Source organism: Dermacentor andersoni, chromosome 10, assembly GCF_023375885.2.
Source record: "Dermacentor andersoni chromosome 10, qqDerAnde1_hic_scaffold, whole genome shotgun sequence".
Classification (NCBI taxonomy): domain Eukaryota; kingdom Metazoa; phylum Arthropoda; class Arachnida; order Ixodida; family Ixodidae; genus Dermacentor; species Dermacentor andersoni.
In genome coordinates this window covers 74131601-74150757 of record NC_092823.1, presented here as the reverse complement: position 1 = coordinate 74150757, position 19157 = coordinate 74131601, and the positions used below count along the sequence as shown (strand labels likewise).

At 46.5% G+C, this 19157-nt stretch overlaps 2 protein-coding genes across 3 annotated transcripts in view; both read left to right on the top strand.

Moving 5' to 3' along the window:
* Positions 1–19157, top strand: part of LOC126544074 (ryanodine receptor-like) — a 318567-nt gene that overhangs the window by 14923 nt on the left and 284487 nt on the right. The window contains exons 6-8 of one of the 2 annotated variants that reach the window (XM_050191281.3): positions 3410–3484; positions 5911–5986; positions 6123–6240. The exons of the other annotated variant lie outside the window; for it this stretch is intronic. The gene's annotated coding sequence lies outside the window, so the exon portion shown is untranslated. Of the gene's footprint in view, positions 1–3409; positions 3485–5910; positions 5987–6122; positions 6241–19157 lie in introns of those variants that run through there. 2 annotated transcript variants of the gene reach the window in all.
* On the top strand, positions 6867–16449 carry LOC129380684 (uncharacterized). Its single transcript, XM_072284701.1, has 6 exons — positions 6867–9076; positions 9915–10018; positions 10351–10479; positions 11665–11820; positions 14792–14878; positions 16318–16449. The coding sequence occupies exons 1-6, from the start codon at positions 8890–8892 to the stop codon at positions 16447–16449; spliced, it is 795 nt and encodes a 264-aa protein (XP_072140802.1). The 5' UTR covers positions 6867–8889.

The following is a 19157-nucleotide window of genomic DNA, read 5'->3' as shown; positions in this document are numbered from 1 at the left end:
GGCGCTTTCTCTTTGCACTCGCTTTCATGTCGCCTTCTCGTTCCTCGTGCTGGCCGGTACACATTTCGTCGGCCCAGATCGGTCTCTTACCCGCACAGTCTGAGTGATTTACATTTAAATCTACTCTCACTTTGCCTCGACTGGCGGACAGCCCCACCGACTCTGGCATAATGCAGCAGGCTATACTCGAGTTATGCAACTCGCACTCTTGCGAACTGCCCTCTACTGCATTGCCCAGCTCATGCTGTGTATCGGCACACAGCCCGTGGGCATCGATCGCTGTCTCACGCGCACAGTCCGTATGATTAATAACTGAATCATCCATATCTTGTCTATCTAGACTGGCGGAGAGCTGCACCGATCGCTGAATAATGTAGTTCTATTCTCTTAAGCTAAGCAGCTCGCAATCCTGAGAATTACCCTCAACTGCATCGCTCAGCTCGCACTTCACTTCTGCACGCAGATCTGGCTCTACATGGGTGCTCGCGTCTGTCGGGTCAGCAGTACCCTTTTCTTCGCTAGCAACCTCGCTAACATTACAAGCGACGCACACGCGCGGTAACTGTGCCAATTTGTTCGCAGCTGGCCTAGCTGTCTCTACAGTAATCTGTTGGCACAGCACCTCGTCGCTCTCCTTGCGGCCTTTAACGGCCTCTGTTGCCACTAAGCCATCGTTAGCAGCTAGCCTTTTCCCTTCACTTATGAATCTGCAGCCAATCTCACAGGCACTACTCTTCTCGTCGGCTTTTGGCGAAAAGCCGCTCAATGCTGCCTCATTCTTTTGCTCTGTACTACCTACAGAATTCTCAGACAGCTGTTGTCGCTGTGCCATTAACTGATCACAATACTGTATCTCTTTCATGAGTGCTGCCTTCTTTCTCTCATACTTTTGCTCACGCTCACGCTTACGTTCCTGATACGTTCGCGTTCATTCTCACGTTCGCGACTCTCACACCTAAGAGTAAGTTCTTGAAGCTCGCGCTTCCATTTATTCTCGCGCTCTTCACGCTCATGCTCACTCTTACGTTCACGACGCTCACGCTCACGTTCACGACGCTCACGCTCCCGTGGTTCCTGTATCACCTCCCAAGCAAGCTCAATACTTTTGTCATCATTGCCCCTATCTTGAATCGCTTTTATTATAGCTGGCGTTTTCATCTGTTCATCCGCCTCAACTCCCAAGTCGTCGCACACCATCAACAAGTCTAACCTCGTCAACCTTCTGAGATCCATGGCAGCTGCCCCGACTGTTGGTTAGAGCTGTTTTCATTATTTAATTTGTGCAAATACACAATGCATCAAATTCCCAATTCCCAGAACTATCAAAATGAACACACACCATTTGAGTCTGGCGAATCAAAAGAAAAAAAACCACGTGCTCCCTTACGGTTGCAGCACCCTGCCATCCGGTTCATTTGTCCGCTGTTCCCGGTTCCTCAGAACTCCCTGGGTCGAAGGCTCTCTCTTCTTCGCTACTCCCAGATTCTTCGGACCTCTTTCGACGAAGGCTCTCTCTTCTTCGCTCTTCCCGGTTCCTCAGGATCTCTCTCGACGAAGGTTGATCCGTAGCGCTGCCACCAGCTGTTGCATTCGGAGGCGATCCCACCGCTGCCAACCAGCTGTAGGGGTCGAGGGGGTCTTCGGGATGAAAAAAACTTGGGAATCTTTATTTGACATTATTTACAGTGAGATGTCAATGAACAGTCGTACAGTCATTACGGGCCGGCAGCAACTCGGACGCTGCGGCCCGCGGCAAGAAGTTCGAGAGAGGTCAATCAGGGTATGCTCTGGGAATCTCTCGAATGCTCTTGCTGTTCCCGGTCTGCGTCTTTTAAGCCCTTCGATGACTGGAAGACGCGTCATGTTCGGCCAATGGGAGAGTCCGCTCAGATGACGCCATTTTCGGCCAATGGTAGGCGCCCGAGCGGTGGTGTCCCACCCGGCGGCTCCCTGCGGTCTTGCCATGCTGACTTACGACTGACTTACGCACCGTCACAAAGGCGGACGGGGGGGGGGGGGGGCGACGCTTGGGCCCCAAGTGTCCGAGGGCGCCCTACTCCCGGCGGTATGGCCTCGCTGGCTTGTAAATGCCCTCTTCAAAGGCGGCCCGTGCGACGCTGCCAGGCCGTCCTGGTACATCATAGCCGTCCGGCTGTCAACGGCGCATTACCGCCGTCAGGCCGTCACGGCACAATACCGCTGTCAGGCCGTCCCGGCACAATACCGCCCTCTTGGTTCGCGACCCAGTTTACTTCCAACAGTGCCGGGCTATCCCTTCGCTTTCTGGAAGAGTCAAGCAGTGAATAGGTAACGGCGGCGTACGAAGTGGGGGCCTTCAACTTGTTTGCACGTGCGCTCCTCTGGAATGTGCTTTCCTTGTTTCTGCGCTTCTCAATTAGCTGTGCTGCGATTCGATGTGGCCTTGGGGAGCTCGAAGGGGGCTCAGAAAAACGTCCCGTATCTAAGAACAGGAAAAGGAACGCTACCGGGACCCCATTCGAGAGCTGCTCAAGGCTCTCCTGGCATTCGGTTGGAAGCTGCAGCTAAGCGACTCATCACAGCGCTCAAACGCTCCCATTGCAGCTCTAAGCGTGATTTCCTTTGAAATGAATTTGGGTTAGCAGCTCAACACTTTTCTTTTTTGGTTACGTGGTACATAATTTCTGCAATATTAGCAGCTTGCGATAATATTATATGCAGTAATATACGGTAATAGATGCTTAGTCAGTTAATCAATTTAGAAAAAAAGCTGCATTTTCTAGTTACGACTGCTCAAAGCTAAGGATGAAGAGACGTCAATGAAGAAAGAGAGCGGTTACTCTATAGATGAGATTCCGTACAGTATGAAAGCTAATAACAATTACGTTTTAGTTTGAGGCACTTATACTAAAATTGGTAGTTGCTAGTGGCATGAAGTCAGCAAGTTGCCCGGGGCGTTTTTGTATTTAACATAGGTTTGTCAGTTGAGGTGCGAAGCTTACCAAACTTATGTTAATGGATTTAGTCTGATTGCCCTGTGGCAATTCGCGTAAAATAAATACGCCGAGCTTTCTACAGCAGTCAGCATCATTCATGATTTCGGCCGTTAAATATCTTTGTAGACGCCATTGTAGCCATTAGCATGGCTGCATAACAGAATGACCACTTTAGACTGAACACCACAAAGCTCGAGGACAAGAGTTAAGTCGTTTCTAGGCCAACAGTTTTTTAGCACACCCCTCTGCTGTATGAGGATCATAGTTAGGCTGGTCTCCCGATATGCCACCCAACATTTGTTCCAGATTTGCGATAATCATACAGGATCGTTTCATTTAAAAAGTAAATTTTGTTGATAATGTCGTAATGGTCAGCGTGGTGTATGCACTTATTCATTTTCACCTCTTTTTATATCTCTCTTTTGCTCACGCAGCAAGCCCAGTCACCGATGGCCTACATGCAGACACCTGTGGATATGTCAACACAGACACTCAACAAAGATATGATGGTAAGCAGAAGGCGCCCTTATTCACAGTCCCCTCTTATGTGTTTTCTTGTTTTTATTGCAATAGCCGTTATAGGGACAGTCCAGTCGAATTTCTGCTGTTGCCGTCGTCGTGATGTTCCGCTTGAAGTCCCGACTGGAATAAGATCCTGCTGTGCCACCCGCCGTGGTTGCTCATTGGCTGTGGTGTTAGGCTGCTGAACACGAGGTCGCGGGATCGAATCCCGGCCACGGCGGCCGCATTCCGTTGGGGGCGAAATGCGAAAACACCCGTGTACTTAGATTTAGGTGCACGTTAAAGAACCCCAGGTGGTCGAAATTTCCGGAGTCCTCCACTACGGCGTGCCTCATAATCAGAAAGTGGTTTTGGCACGTAAAACCCCATAATTTAAATCCTGCTGTGCCCTGTGGCATTGCATGCTGTAGATGCGAGAGAAAGCGTGAGAGGATGAGCCGAGGGTGATGGTGGCTCAATATGTGCCGCCTTCCTGCTCGCCCATTGTTGTGCGTGAAAGATGGTGGGGGGAGTTGAAGGAGGCAGGTGGGCGCACTAGGCTGGCCACTTGACCTTCTGCATGTGGTATGGCTGAGCGGGGCCGCAGCCGTCCCATACAGAAGCAATCTGCGGCAAGTACTTCATGGGTTCTTGGACAAGCGGGAAAGATAAGTGCTGCTGCAGTGCGCGCCTCATACCTAACTCGTTTCGATGTCGGCTATACTTAATGTGCCCAGATTGATTCAGTACTAATGCATCACTGTCAACAGTAATAATGAGATGGGTTCTGCTTAATTTTCTTTTCAGAACTACCATAATGGCTCATTTTTTACGTGATAAGACTCAACGGCATGGTTATAACACCAGTTTTTATGCAAGTGTGGTGGGAGTTCTAATTCTGTCACTTTTTATCACTTTTGACAAGTTGAGGTCATTATGAACCCATAAAACGTTGAGGCTCTGGGGGCATGTGAACAAAATGGGTTCCTGAAATGCCAGTAAGCTTCGTGATGTGGGAGTCGACTTGAATATGAGCGCGACTGAGTGCCGGTAAAAGTGAGTGGAAGGGGCTATGAAGGCAAGTGAGTGTTAGGAAGTAAGCTCAATCTGAATAAATAGAACTCAAAGCAACCTGAAAAATTGTTTGAATATAACAGAGTCAGAATTAGAAAAAACTCATTGAACAAATAATTTACATTTGCATTGAGCTAGCACGAGTGACTAGTTCTGGAAGTGTGGCTTCACGGTAGAGCGGCGTGTGCTGCCGTGAGGCCACGGGTAAAAGTTTTACAGCTGTGAAGCCAAACCTCGACACAATATTCACGTATAACTCTTACTTCAACTGTATTGTTCAATATAAAAAAATTTTCATGCAGCTTATACGTGCAGAAATATGGTACTTGCAATGAGTGACAGTAGCAGCAGCTGGTGCGGATTCGCACAGCCGGGTCGAAAGCATCGCTGTGTGAGTTTGCATGCTGCTGAAAGCACGGTCAGTTGGTCTGAGAGCACAGTCGGCAAGAAACGAAAAATTAGTTTTTGCATTGTATGTCTCTCGTCGGCCTGTGAACGCTACCTTGTTGGACTTCTTATGGTGAAAAGATGCAAGAGGGATATCTGAGTTGATCAGGTTAATGCGGAAATTTCCTGAACCAGGCAATATCGTCAACCCTAGAAGTCACTGAAAAACGATGTGTCACTTGTCAGTCTCTGCTGTTTCAAGTTTGCTGCTGCTTGCGCCTGCTGTATCTAGAGCTGCATCCAAAGTCTTCATTATGGCATCAATAATGAAGTGCATATTTACCCAAGAAATGCATAATATTCCCATCCCTTCTCTTCCCGCAGTGCTGTCTCTGTAGAATTGTGTTCGAATTTTAATGTTCCCATGTTGGCAACTATGTATAAATGATACACGATGCTACGGAAGCTTGCTACTTTTAAGCGAATTAGAGCTTATCCCTTTTGTGAAACATTTCTCACTGTGGAGATTTCGGAAGCATATATTTCTCGCTCTCTATTTGTCTTGTTGCCTTTCCTGCACAACTCTTCAAATTGCTTGTTACATTTCTTGCACCATAGTGCCTGTCATGGTCATTGAATGTGGCAACCATTATTGGCCATTTTGTTTGAATGTGAGAGCAGAACATTCGTGAGTTTACGACAGAAAACCTTAGTCCACAGAAAAAACGGTTTACCACAGAAAAGATGTTCCTTAATTGCGAATGACCATACAAATGTTGTAGTGCTCTGTGCAAAACACGAGGAATGAATGAGCACGATTTTGATGGCAAAAGGAGGGTATTACAGCAATCAGGATTGGAAAGACGTGCATTTTTTTTATTGCAGATAATAAAGGGTCCTCTTGACGTGCAATATAATATAATATTCAATAACTAAAGATAGGTGTCAATTGCCATACTTCGAAATCTTTCAGACAATGTCTGAGCGGCTGGCCGAGAACACGCACGACATCTGGGCAAAGAAAATGAAGGAGGACCTGGACGCTATCGGTGTGTATTGAATCTACAGTTCTCTCGCATCACGTTTCTTCAAGTTTTTTTATAGATATTTAAAGGTTCTTATTGAGATATCTGTTCTGCAAAATGTAAGCTGTGAACTCTTGTTTTGTTATTGCCGTGTGCGCAGGTGGTGGCATACATGCACAGCTGGTGCCATATGACCTGCTCACTGACCGGGAGAAGCACGAAAACCGAGACCGTGCGCAAGAGTTTCTCAAGTTTCTTCAGTATGAGGGCTACCGTGTTTCGAGGCAAGTCACGGAAGATGTGCAAACACAGGGCACCATTGAACTTCCTACAGCCATGGAAAAGTTTTAGGCTGTCTCTAAATGGGTGGGGGAGGGGGGGGTATTGGAGTTTAGGGAATACCGGGCTATTACAGGGAATTGTACGAACAGCCTATTTGGTGGTGCCATCTTGTGGTGCGGAGAACAACCACACAAAAGACAGCTTTCTTACAGTGGCATATGATATTGTACTTAACTGCTGGCGTAAAGTGCGGGCGGCAATGTGTCTGCTAATATGGCGTCCTTCACTGTTTTCCTTTTAGAAAAACACTTGAGTAAAACAGAAGTGCATCCAACATGTTGTAGCTGAACAAAGTGTCACAAGACACCACTACCAGCATTGCTACTGCCATGCACACATCTGCTTACCAGGTCTTCTACAAAAATATATGTTTATTGACAAGCTAAAACTATCTATTCAAGCTTCTTCCATAGCTTTCAGGGACCTGCACTATATTCGCTGGTGGTTAAAGCAACCTTGCAACTGATGCCGAGTTTTGACGTGTTTTATAAGCTTTCTCTCCGTGTCGAGCTTGGTGAAATTTATTCGCACATTTATGGGAATTGCTACTTTGTCTTTTGCAGCAAGGCCCTGCGTCGTCGTGAACGGGGAGGTGCCCCGAGCGAGGAGCTGCAAGCCCCCAGGCAAGGCCAGGAACGCCGCTTTGCCAGCTCCCTGCTGGAGAAGCTGCTGCAGTACCTGGACATGGCCGCGATAGACCTCAAGGTTCTGAGGCTCAGCGTGCCCTTCAGCCACGGGACAAGCTTCAAGACCTCCAGCCGGGACGTGAAGTTCTTCAGCATGGTGGATAGAAGAAGGGAGGCTTACGCCGTTCTCTATTCTTCTTGCTCGAAGCCATTTACTCCGCGTTTTCACTGTCTGTGTATCCAATCACACATAATAGAAATACACTTGACTTTTGTTATTTCAACCAGTTAACTTGATCCCTACCGAAGGGCCCGGCCGGTGCCCATGAATTTATTGGGCCCAAACTTTTGTTATTTCGATCCTAAATTTAGCCTCAGTGGATAATTGGAACTTCAAAACTCAGCATGCACATGATTGGGCCCTATGGTGTCCCAAATAGTGATGCAGTTAGTGGCAGCATCTGTTACAGCACAGCTTAGGGGACAGTGACCGTATTGAATACATATTGTCTCTTGTTTAAAGTGCCTGTTTTCTGCCTACGCAAGGAGAATTCAAGCAATAACCATAGCTAACTATGTATGGAAATGGGAGTTATCTGATTATAATGTGAGCCTTTCTCTCCCTAACAAAATTGGGCAGGAAATTGTGTGATCAGTGCAATCGGTGCAACCAAAACCACCTTTGCGTTTCTCCAATGCTTTTCTGCATAACAGGTGTGCATAGCGGCAAAGCTACTCTTAAGTAGTCAAGTGGCAAGGCTGACTTTACGAAATCATGCAACACCCTTGCCAGGTTTCTTTTCTTTGCTAAAAATTACATGATTTCTACTTTGTTTAGGAGCATTAATGTAATTTCTATGTTTGTTTACTGCTTTTCGCACATATAAAGTGAGTACATGCTTGATTCGTGTGCGTGTTAGGATCGGACAAATGCTGCCAGATGAATCGGCAATGTTTTCTGGCACTTTTTCTGCATCTTGTTTAACTTGACCCATCAGATAATCAAATCAATTTTGTAGGTGCCATGAAGGTCGAGTTAACGATAGTCTACCGTATTGTGCATATATTGGAGCCGGTCCAAGGGTTTAACCACCTTACGTGATACCTCCTTTGCAAGTACAATGAGAGAAACGCCTAGAATAAAACAGCGCAAATCAAAGAAAGGCTAGAATAAATGCATATGTAACCGTATCAAAGTACATCAGTTTATTAAGGTGACACAAAAAAATCTTCGCAGGCAGACGGGAATAGTCATGGTCAAAAATGTTTTAATTTTCTCTTAAACATTTCTAAGGAAGTTACGTATGTCGTCTGTGGTTGTTAGGGACCTCACATCATTTCACTAAATAAGCACATGACCCATTGGTAGCACTATACCTGCTGGGGTACGTCTGTGCATTCCATTTAAAGTGGGTGTGCCCATGGGTTTGTCCTTTTGAATGTGGATGCCCTGTTATGCGCACAACATAGCATAGAAAGGTCAGCTAAACTGGAAGTGTCACCTGACCTCTGCAGGAATTAGTGGACTGAATTGCCACAATGTGTTGCTGATTGCAGACTGGCTTTTGGGATGCACAGACGTTGAAGCTGCTTGCTCATGTTGTCTCAATGCTTTTTTAGGAGAAATGGAAAGCGAAGATTTGTATCTCTACTACACTGTCTGGTTTGAAAGTTTCAACTTCACAGAAAGATGCACAATACAGCAAAGGTGAATCGGGGAGGGGGTTCAATTCTGCTTGATTGGCTCCTACTGAACTGCTGTCCAGAGGATACGCCAAGGTAGTCATAATGGAAGTCAGCACTGTGGCTCATAAATTCCAACCCAGCAGTTGGTGTCGTGGTGTTATCAGTAAACAATCTGCATGTTACACTTCCATTTGGCAGGATTGGCAAGCTGCCCAGATTTTGACGATAGCCTAGTAACACAAGACGAGGGATAAAGAGCACATCACAGCTTGCATGCGGTCTCTCGCGCATGCGTGTTTGTGTGTTTATCAGTTTTTCCTGAGAAATTCTGCCATACTTTGTTTCTTATTCATCCAGGTGGTGTTGCCATTGATGGAGAAGGTGTTTCTGGCTCACCGGTCATTCATCCTGATGTCACCGACCGCCACTTCCACAGTTGGCAGAAGGAGATGGTCGCAAGGTGGGTTGACGTTGACGGCATGGTGGGTCTTGAATGTGGGCGGAGCTCCTTGGTGATCTTAATGCTGCTTTGGGCTGCTCTCTTGTTCGTGTTCGAAAGGCCGACGTGCGGTTTCACCTCATGCAATTGCCCTGGATTGAACTATGCCGCGATACCGGCGCGACCTGGGCAATTGCAGGAGGTCAAACCGAACGTCGGCTTTTCGAACGTGTACAAGATAGCGGCCCTGGATAATGGTTTTGCTCATGCTTTGTTAAGGAGATTAATCCGTAACAACTAGGTCAATTTGACGTACTTCTAAATGGTGAAGGGTAAATATTTTACTGTTGTTCATACAGCTTTGGCAGGGCTACAAGAAGTTAGAGCATATAATATATGTGAGAGTATTAACCACTTGTGTGCAAATACTATTTTGCATTATCGTGTGTTTGTCTCTTTTATCTGCATGCCTGCTGTAATTTCTTAAACTTCTGTTTTGGCATTATCGATTAGTGGACGCGCTCTGTGGTAGATGCTCAAGTAAGAAAGTGTCGAGAGTCTTGTGTCTCCGACACAAGCCTTTCTTTTCACATCGGAGACAGCGCGTAATATCAGAGTGTAAACTGATCAAATGAAGTGAAAACCATGGATTACAATGTCCGTGTTTATTTGTTCATAAGCAGTCGAATTAATATTCAGTACAATTAATGCCAGATAATTTGAAAACTGGTCTTGTCAACTGTTGTCAATTGCTGTCAACTCTTGTCAATTTACTGTTGTAAAGCATTTTATCACTAGCAATATTGTTCAAAAGGCGACTGTATTTGTTGTACATTCTCAGACTGTCGTCTTTTTTCAGACCTATCTTTTGGCAGGAACCACTGGCTCAAGAACAATGTTAAAGAAGCTAAACAAGTATACACTTGCGTGGCGGATCTGTTCAACTCTTGGAACAAGTCTCAGGTGACTGTCACTAATACTTTTGTTAAAAAGCAGTCAAATTCATGCTTATTATATTGTTGTCTCTTCGTCGTGCATGCGTTGATGACTTGGAATTTGGTACTGAAGGGAACAGGATGTCAAAAGGTTTCAATTGCCTGCCTTTTTTACATGATATAGTTGTGATGGGAATGTACCATATGTATGCAAGAACGGAAGGTTTACGTACAGCAGCACTGAACCAACTAACTTGTAAAATTAGACATCATGTGGAATGGTTACATTCTGTAGATTGGCGCCTAAATGTTTAGCGATTACGCAATGCACATGCAGAAATTTTCTTTCTATACGTGCAGTACTTTCGGCAAGAGGATGCCAACTTCATCTCCCAGCACGACATCGACAACATGGCGCTCATCATGCCCTCCAAAGGGCGTGGACGAGCCAGCGTTAAGACTGTAGACGCTGGCCAGGGCCACAAGAAGGTGGGCGGCATTTCGTGCAAGACTTGTGCATGACTTTTAAGATGCCTTGTTCACTTTGTCTCCCTAGACTGTTACGAAGAGATCTGAGTTCTGAGAAGAGCTTAGAAATACTCGAAATACCAACCTTATTATAACTAACATATACATATATACATTAGGGCCATTTGGTTTGTTGCTTTCTGGAAAGAACAGTGCAGAGTGCAGGAAAAGATGACAGTGATAAACAGCACCACTTTTAGAAGTCCTGTCTGCTCCTTCTGTGCAAAGACAGAGAAAGTCAAAGTACAGAAGAGTGGCTATGGTGTTGGGATGCTGAGCACGAGGTCGCGGGATTGAGTCCCGGCCACGGCGGCCGCATTCCTATGGGGGCGAAATGCAAAAACACCCGTGTACTTAGATTTAGGTGAACGTTAAGCCCAGGTGGTCTGAATTTCCGGAGTCCCCCACTACGGTGTGCCTCATAATCAGAAAGTGGTTTTGGCACGTGAAGCCCCATAATTAATTTTTTTTAAGGTACAGAAGACTGGAAGCGAAAAACACCAGTGCTGCCGTATCTTTTTTCTGCCGCTCATTTTTTGCATTAAGAAAGACAGAAGGGCAGCCTAAAGAGGCATAAATTGCCACCACTAATGTTTCTGTATTTTCTGTTGATAGATTCTGCATGGGGGCATAGTCGCCAGGTGCCACAGCCAGTGTTTCCATCTACCTGCGGCTTCAGTTTGAAAAGAAACTCACAGAAAAGACGCACTAGGGGTGCCACTATGCTCGTTTATAAAACGTCTTTTCCTATATATCTTGTCTATTACTTTTTAATCTTTTAAGCAATACACTTTTACCAGTTTAGGTAATGCTGTTATATATTCGCTATGGTTACTCTGTTCCTGATTCGTGTTACCAGGGTAAAATTAAGCTCTACACCAAGAGCAGACGCAGAAATCCCAGATGCCATGCCTGCAAAATGTATGCAATGTCTGCACTGTAATGTCTGCATAATCTTTGTAACATTGGAATTTGCTGCGTGCTTGTCTTCTCCTTGGCCCCATTTAATGCGGCACCGGTAACATGAATCCAGAACGCCAGGTTTAAGCCTATTGTGAGATGATGGGCTGTAGGACATGTTGTTGATGCCGTGATCTAGTAAGAAGGCAGACTTTGTTTCTCTGCAATGCCCGCGTGCGCATGCAGGAGAAGAGAAAGAAGCGCAATGGCAAGAGGGACAAGGACAAGGAGCTGGCGGCCAGCCTGGTGGTGGCCTGCCTCAGGCGCCTCCTGCCCGTAGGGCTCAACCTGTTCGCCGGCTGGGAGCAGGAGCTGGTCCAGCACGCCAAGAAGTTCCTCAGCGTGAGTGGCCATCGCGGTTGACCGGTTTTGCTGCGGCTGACTGTGCTGTTGCTATCTAGAGTACGGCTTGCTCATCGTTCTTATTGGTCTACCCGGAGTTGGCGGCAGCCTCGCTTCTATGTCGTCTATGCGCGCCAGGTGCGCGGCGAGCATTTGTGTTATTTGCTCAGAGAGCTTAGCTACCGCGTTATTAAACACTTCGTTCATATGTGCCGTCTGTTTTGCAACACGTTCCTCGAGGCTCTTCTCGATGCTGTCTACTCGTTTCTGTAATTTCTCGTAACGGCCGCATCGCTGTTTCGTGTCGGGTCTTGCGGGATCTAGTGCGATCCTTTTCGCGGTAACTGGACGATTATCTCGTTCATCCACCGTCTCCACCGAGCTACCCTCGTCATCCGTGTCCAACCCGGCCGGCTCAGGCCGAGATGCAGTCGGTGATCGAGGCATCGAGGATGGCGGCCTCGTCGTGTGACGTTGCTGTGGTTGCTGCGGTTGTGGAGCCTGGCCTTTCAATTTGAAATTTTCCTCTCTAAGGAGCGCATTTTCACGTTTAAGCTCGGCAATAATCGATTCTAACGGTTCTAGGCGTTGTCGCAGTACTCGCTATATCGCTCGCTCGAGCTCGTTCCCACCGCCGCCTCCGCCGCCGGGAGAAGCGGCGACAGCCGCCCAGCTCACCTGTTGCCCAGTGCGCCTGTGACTTTGTTGCTGCTGCCACGGCTGCTGCTGCTGACTTTGTTGATTGATGTGGCCGACAGCTGCGATGCCCGGACCGGCACCACCGCGCACCTTCGACGTGCTTTTCCGTCGCTGTGGCCGGTTGCAAGAGCGGGATCGGGATCGGGATTTTCCCACGCCGCCCTTTCCACCGCGGCTAGCCGAGCGTCCTCTTCGGCTGTCGGTGACTAAATGATGGTCTATCTCTGGGTAATTCAGGCAGTAGCATCTGTTGCCATTACAGTCGCTGCTGCTGTTGTAACAGCTGCCGTACTCTGCAGCCACTTCTTCCACTTCTTGTCTTTTTCGTTCTAGTTGGCAGCGCTTGACTATGTACGGGGTCTTGTATCGCGCCTTGCACCTGCGGTCTCCCGTGAAGTGTGCCTTGACGCACAGTCGAAAAGCGGCTACGTCAAAAGCATACGTCAATTTGCTTCCTGTAAAAGGAGCATCCGACGAGCATAGGTCCGTATTATAGGTATCGCGGTACGTGGAATCCGTCGAACAAAACGATTATGTTGTCTGTGTTGCCCATGCGCTTGGCGTGCAGCACACTGGGGTTGCGCTGCGTCACTAGATTAGCGATGACGTCTGCCGTGCTCTCGGTCTTTGTAATGTTCCTGATCAGGCCCTTGGAAGGCTCGAGTTAACGCTGAGGTGCAGCGTTGTGATGGTTGCAGTAAGAACTTGGCCTGCTAAGGCAAAATAGCTCGTGCGTTTTCCTGAAGCTTCTGTGAAATTTTCTGCGATACTTGCTTTGGAAAATTGTATTTATTATGGCACTATTTTGCTAGCCAGCTCATGTGTATGTTTTCCTGTCAGCTTTGCAGGAGTAAAAGAGGGCCTTCTTCTACAGCATTGTGTCTGAAGGTGGCGACAAGGAGAAACTACAGGCATTCGTTAGGTTTTGTGAGGATGCCATATTTGAGGTGTGTTGCCTAGTTCCTTTCGATCTTTGTAATATGAAATATTTATTATATTAAAGTTCCATACTGACTTCTGTTTCTTTTGTTGAAACCACAACACGAAAAAGCCTGTGTGGTGATGCTTCGTTTGAATGCGAAACGAAAAATTCGTCTATGGTTACGATACTCCCTGACGTGAAATTTGAGGGCAGCTGTTTAGGTATCTTGAGTTTGCGTTATACTGAGGCAAAGAATTTGAATCTGAATGTCAGGGTTCTCTCTGCGGCAATGCTGAGCCCCTGCTCGTGCAGCTTGTTCAGCAGCAGCGGCAGGCGAAGCACTTCCTCTCGTTGCGTAGCTCACTGTTCAAAGAGAATGAACACGCGTGTGCGTGGTTCACATGGAGTGCATTCTCTAGAGCAAGCGGGGCAGGCAAAGTGGCACATTTCTCGTGCGGCACTGCACTTTCCTCCTGATTCTCTTGTCATATTCTCCTCCTCCGCTTCCCCCCCCCTATGCTTGACGTTCACTCTTTCATTCTTTGCTGTTCTCGTTCGCTACTCTCTTTCTCGTTCGTTAGGTTACGAGGGATGCCGAGGCACACTGACGCTCAACGCCGGAATAGCCGCCTAGGAGCTGCATTCTAAGAGCCCATATTTTTACACCAAGTTGTTTGTCTAAAAGTCATTGTTCAAATTTCATCTGTGTCACTTATCTAACTGTCAAAATATGGTCACTGGCTGGCTATAAACAATAAGTAGGTATAGTAGAACCAGGGCTTGCTGTTGTTGTTGGTTTAATAGAACAAGAGCCACGGTTGACGTGTTTTTTTGACGTAAACGTGCAAATGTTCAGGTAACATTTAAGGAATAGCACAGTGTTCTGTTTTTTTTTTTTTTTTTGCTCATGTTTGCTTCTTCACAGGTATCTAAAGTTAATGGAGGATATATATGCAATTGATACCATTAAACAATAACAAAACGTCTCGAGGGACAGCAAAAAGCATTGAATAACACTGGTCAAACAAGGAATGTCACCGTAGCCAATGTTTCGACAGATTAACTTGTCTTTGTCGTTGCCTTTAGTGCCCTGGCAAAGACAAGCCTCCTTGTTGAAATGCTGACTCGTTGCTTGTTTGACCACTGCTCATCAATTCAAGCCTCCGTCTTCCTTCTGTCTTAGAAGGAGCAGTTGGCACTTTTTCTGGAATGCCAACCTCTAAAGATACTTGTCTTCTCGATAAGTACCATTATGCATTAACTGCTAATTCGGCAAGACGTAGATTTGTGTGCAGGTAACGAGGCAAGGTTAAATCAATAGGAATTTACCGCATTGTTGGGACCGTCCAGATGCAGCATGCGAGCAGCATATCGAATGAAGACACTGATGAGCCTCCAGCCAAGGCAGAGCCCTACACATTCCTGGGAGCCGAGGAGGCAAGGCCACCGTGAGTGCCTTTCAGTACTAGCATCTCTATTTTTTGTCGCTCGTGGTCCATCCTTTCACCTCCTTTCCCAACATTTTTGGAAGGTTTTGATAGCATTTCCAGCCCACCAACAGGTGATTTGCATTGACACCATTGTAGTTGCCATGTTGGTGTGCGAGCACAGTGAGGAGCTGTTTAAACAGGGAATGCGAGTGACGGGATGCGTTCCTGGTAATTCTTAACGCATGGGAGTGCTGTCATGGTTCTGGCACAGACACCAGGGAAGTTGCAGCCACGTCTTTACCACAATGTATGCTGCTAGATTACCTGCAGCAGTGAACAGGGTACACTGACGTCATCATAGTTACCATGTTGGTGAACAGGCACAGTGAAAAGCTTAGTCAATGAATGCTGTGAAAGCTATGTACTGCTTGAAGAAAAATCAAGCTTCATCTAAGTTTCGAGCTAAGATCTTACATGAAATTTCATCGTAATCTTGTAATCTTTTTAATTTCTTAACGAGAAACAGTGCACACACGCATAGTGTAAGAAAGGGCAAGACGCCTTTGTCTCTCTCTCACATCATTTTTGCTTTCACTTTTTTTGCTTCAGTCACCAAACAATCAGCCCAAATGCTTATGATTCTTTTGTTTTAAATTTTTTTCTCGTTGAGTTAATAATTCACTGTACACAAAGCTTCTTGCCGCATTGCTAATTCTGTATGATCTCTGTATGTGACTTGAACCCTGTGATTGCGATAATGCCTCGTATGAGGGCATCACCTTCTCTCCTGATGACAGTTCGTGTTTGCCTGAAGGGAATGAATAAGTGTGGTGTAGTCCTTGCACCTCATCTTGCCACACCAAGGTGTACAATGAAATCGTAAAACAGCAACGAGGGGGTAGAGGTTGATCAGTACTGGCAGCTGTGCGGTGTCTATAGTGCTTAGCTGGTGGAAGTTGTGCAGATCTTCCCTAAGCGTTTTCGATCAAGAATAATAAGGGGATTCGAAAAGCTTGACTTCTTGTTAGTCATAATTACTGTATGAGTGTAACATATAATGTAGCCAGTGACAGCAATAAGAAAATTAGTTGTTATTACTAATCGAAATGTAGAAATAATAAAGGGAAATAGAAGTGGACTAAAAGATAATTTGCCATACGTGGGAGCCGAACCAACATTTTCCACATTACGCATGCCGTGCTTTACGAATAAGGCTACCGTGGTGGCCATTGTCTCGTCCACTTTCTTGGGCACAAAATTTGTGTGTGTTCAAGATTAGACAAGACAGCACAAGATATCGTTTCAATAGGCTTGAATAACCAGAGTACATTTATGCCAGCCCAGCCTGATTTGTCATTTCTCTTTAGAGTGTCTTTAAGAGGCACTCACTCGGTCCAACGAATGCTTGTGTGCAAAGCATTGCTGACTTATCGTGTCCAACTGCAGGGGCCCCTGGAGCCTCTCAAGCATGGCCTGGACCTTCTGCGCGACAGCATTGGTGCCTTGCTGTCCGTGCTGCGGCCGTCCAACATCCGGCATCAGTACCGGAAGCTGCGCTCCATGACATTTGGCGAATAAGGTGACAACAGTGACTGCCCATGTGGCTCACAGAAAAGTCTCGGAAACGACGAGCTGGGAGTTGCATCATGTCGGCTAGCCAGCAGATGTACGCATTGTTTGCTTAGGTGCTATATTTAAGGCTGCTAATCCAGAAATTGCACAATTGTCAACCCAGCAACTTTGCTAGGATGAGTTTAGTAGTGTGCTACTCATTTATTGTCAAATCAGTCAAAGTTAAATTTTGTAGCAGTTGGCCTCTAAGCGTGCTTGTGGCATTAAATTCTTCAGGTCATGTTGTGTTGTGCTACAGTAGGAATTATCCTCTGTACTTTACTGAGAGCCCTTGTTTATTTGGTGAACGGTTGCTGTATTATTTATCATGGAGGGTGTGCTTAGGTGACGTCCTTTCTGCTAAAGTTTGTGGAAATGACCTAAGCCTTTGCGTCATTTACCTTGATTTCCTCGACTAGTATTTAAAATAAGCATTTCATATTATTATACCGGGTATTCCTACAAAGACTTTAAGTAATACTTAAAAAGGCTGTTCTGCAATAAAAGGACAGTACCTTCAGAGACATACCATCAGAGATGCCTACCACGAGGTGACAGATAATATGCGGTAATTACTTGCTAACTAACAAAAATCCCATATCAAACTTTTAAACTTTTAGTTTCAGCATGCTCATCGCAATCGAAAAAAAAAATGAAGCGAAGTTTCTATGCAAGCCATATGAACTTTTGGATCTTGCAAAATGGGGTGACCCCCGGAACTGGGGCAACGTAAATTTTGAGTATTATGTGAAACCGAAACTGGGAAGCTGCAGTGAGCGCAAAGGCATGTCCCTTGAGGCGACTTTCTGCTTACGTCACCTCGCAGCGGGCAGCCAGCTTTCTGCTGCAGTAAAGAGCATGGAGATAAAGCACACTGGCTGGCCGCTCTCTGGTGGTAGTTTTCACGGTATCTGCAAGCAGGGTGGTTCAGCTAGTATGGGAATTTCGGTTAGTATGTATGGCTTTGCCTAATCTTTGTCCTTTTGGCTTCAAACGAATCGCGACTTTGTAAACTCAGCATTTTACCGCAAGTGTGGTTTAGTTAATATGATAAACACCTTTAAAATTGTCCAAATGCAGGAGTTGAACACGCAATGCCTAGTACAGAAGTCTTATATTCATGCCCTCACAACACGGACGCATGCATCGACAAGCGACGCAAGAAGTTTCTCGTGGGCAGGCAAGCATGTTGAGGCATATGGCACGTTTCGATTTGGCCTAACGAGGTACAGTTAGAATGCAAGCGAGAGCTTGCGAGGGCTTGCAGAACATGCAAGCAACGAGAGAATTGCATCTGCAACGCCAGGGAGAAGCTTCTGACGAGGACACGTTGGAACGCAAGTGAGCGTGTTGGCTGGCAAATCAGGCAAGAGAAAATTCAGCGATGATTACGATACTCTCCAATGCGAATTTTCAGCGCAGCTGTTTAAGCGTTTAGAATTCGCCATATATTGTGGCAAAGAATTTCATTCCCTACGATGGGGTCCTCACGGTGGCGGCACTGAGCCTCCGCTGAGGCAGTTCGTTTGGCAACAGAGGCGGACGAAGCATTTCCACCGGTTGGGTTGCTCATTGTTTAGCAAGAAAGCGTGAACACAGGAACACGACGTTCACGCAGAGCCCATTCTTCAGCAGTGGTGGCACAGCGGATCCCCAGCCCACGCCAGCGCTTTGTTTCCATATAAGGTACTGGTGAACTCACTCGCCACCTGCCTGGTCGCCGCCGTAGATCACATCTCGAGTGGCACTCCGCTATCTTCCACGCCATCTTGCGATGCTCTCTTCCTCGGCTTTCTTTCTTCTGTTCTCTTCGCTATCGCCGTCCTTCATCTCCCACCGCACTCTGCATTCGCTCTTTCATCCTTCGCTGTGCTTGTTCACTCAGTTAGGCCAAGGGATGCGAATGCTCAACACAGGAACGACCGTCAAAGGGTGGTGCTCTAAAAAGCACAACAAAATTTCTTTCATTTACTAAGCACAAGAGTGTTGGCAAAAACGAGTTTATTGGGAAGATCGTCATAGTGTGCGTGGTATTCCTTGGATTTGCTTATCCCCCAAGATACGGCAGCCTTGGTTGTAAGGATACAATTTAAGCTTTATCAGTTATGATTCCAAAGAATACTATGCAATCTATGACCATTTGCCAGTGGGGATATTCTGCCCCAAGTTTTTGGGGTACTAGGTGCCGACGAAAAAGGTGGTAATAAAAGCATACCCTGCCTAGGGTGTTTTACTCAATGAGGGACGCTCCAGTATGATTGCAACATAATAGTAGGGATTTATTTTCCATTTGTCTTGCAAAAAAACTGGGCCAGCCGCAGTGGAAGGAATCATTGCCACTGCTGATCACCGGGTGTCTGCAGATATATGCACCTATGCGTCACAACTGTTAAATGTAGAAGGTAGCTCAATGTCAAGCATCAGTATGACCTTGCTCACTGCGCAGATTTCGACAGGTGAGAGTAGTGAGGACGACGATGCAGGCTCTGCTGCGGCCGCTGCCGCCGGGGCGCTGAGCGACAACGAGGGTGATAGCGATGCCGGCGGCGGTCTGGCCGAAGTGCTGGCTAATGTAACCGAAGCTTTGTCCGACTCGGAATGCAGCGAAGAATAATTGGAGGAGTGGGTGATCATAGAAAAGAAGCTCTTCTATCTGGAGCCCATAATCCGGTTCA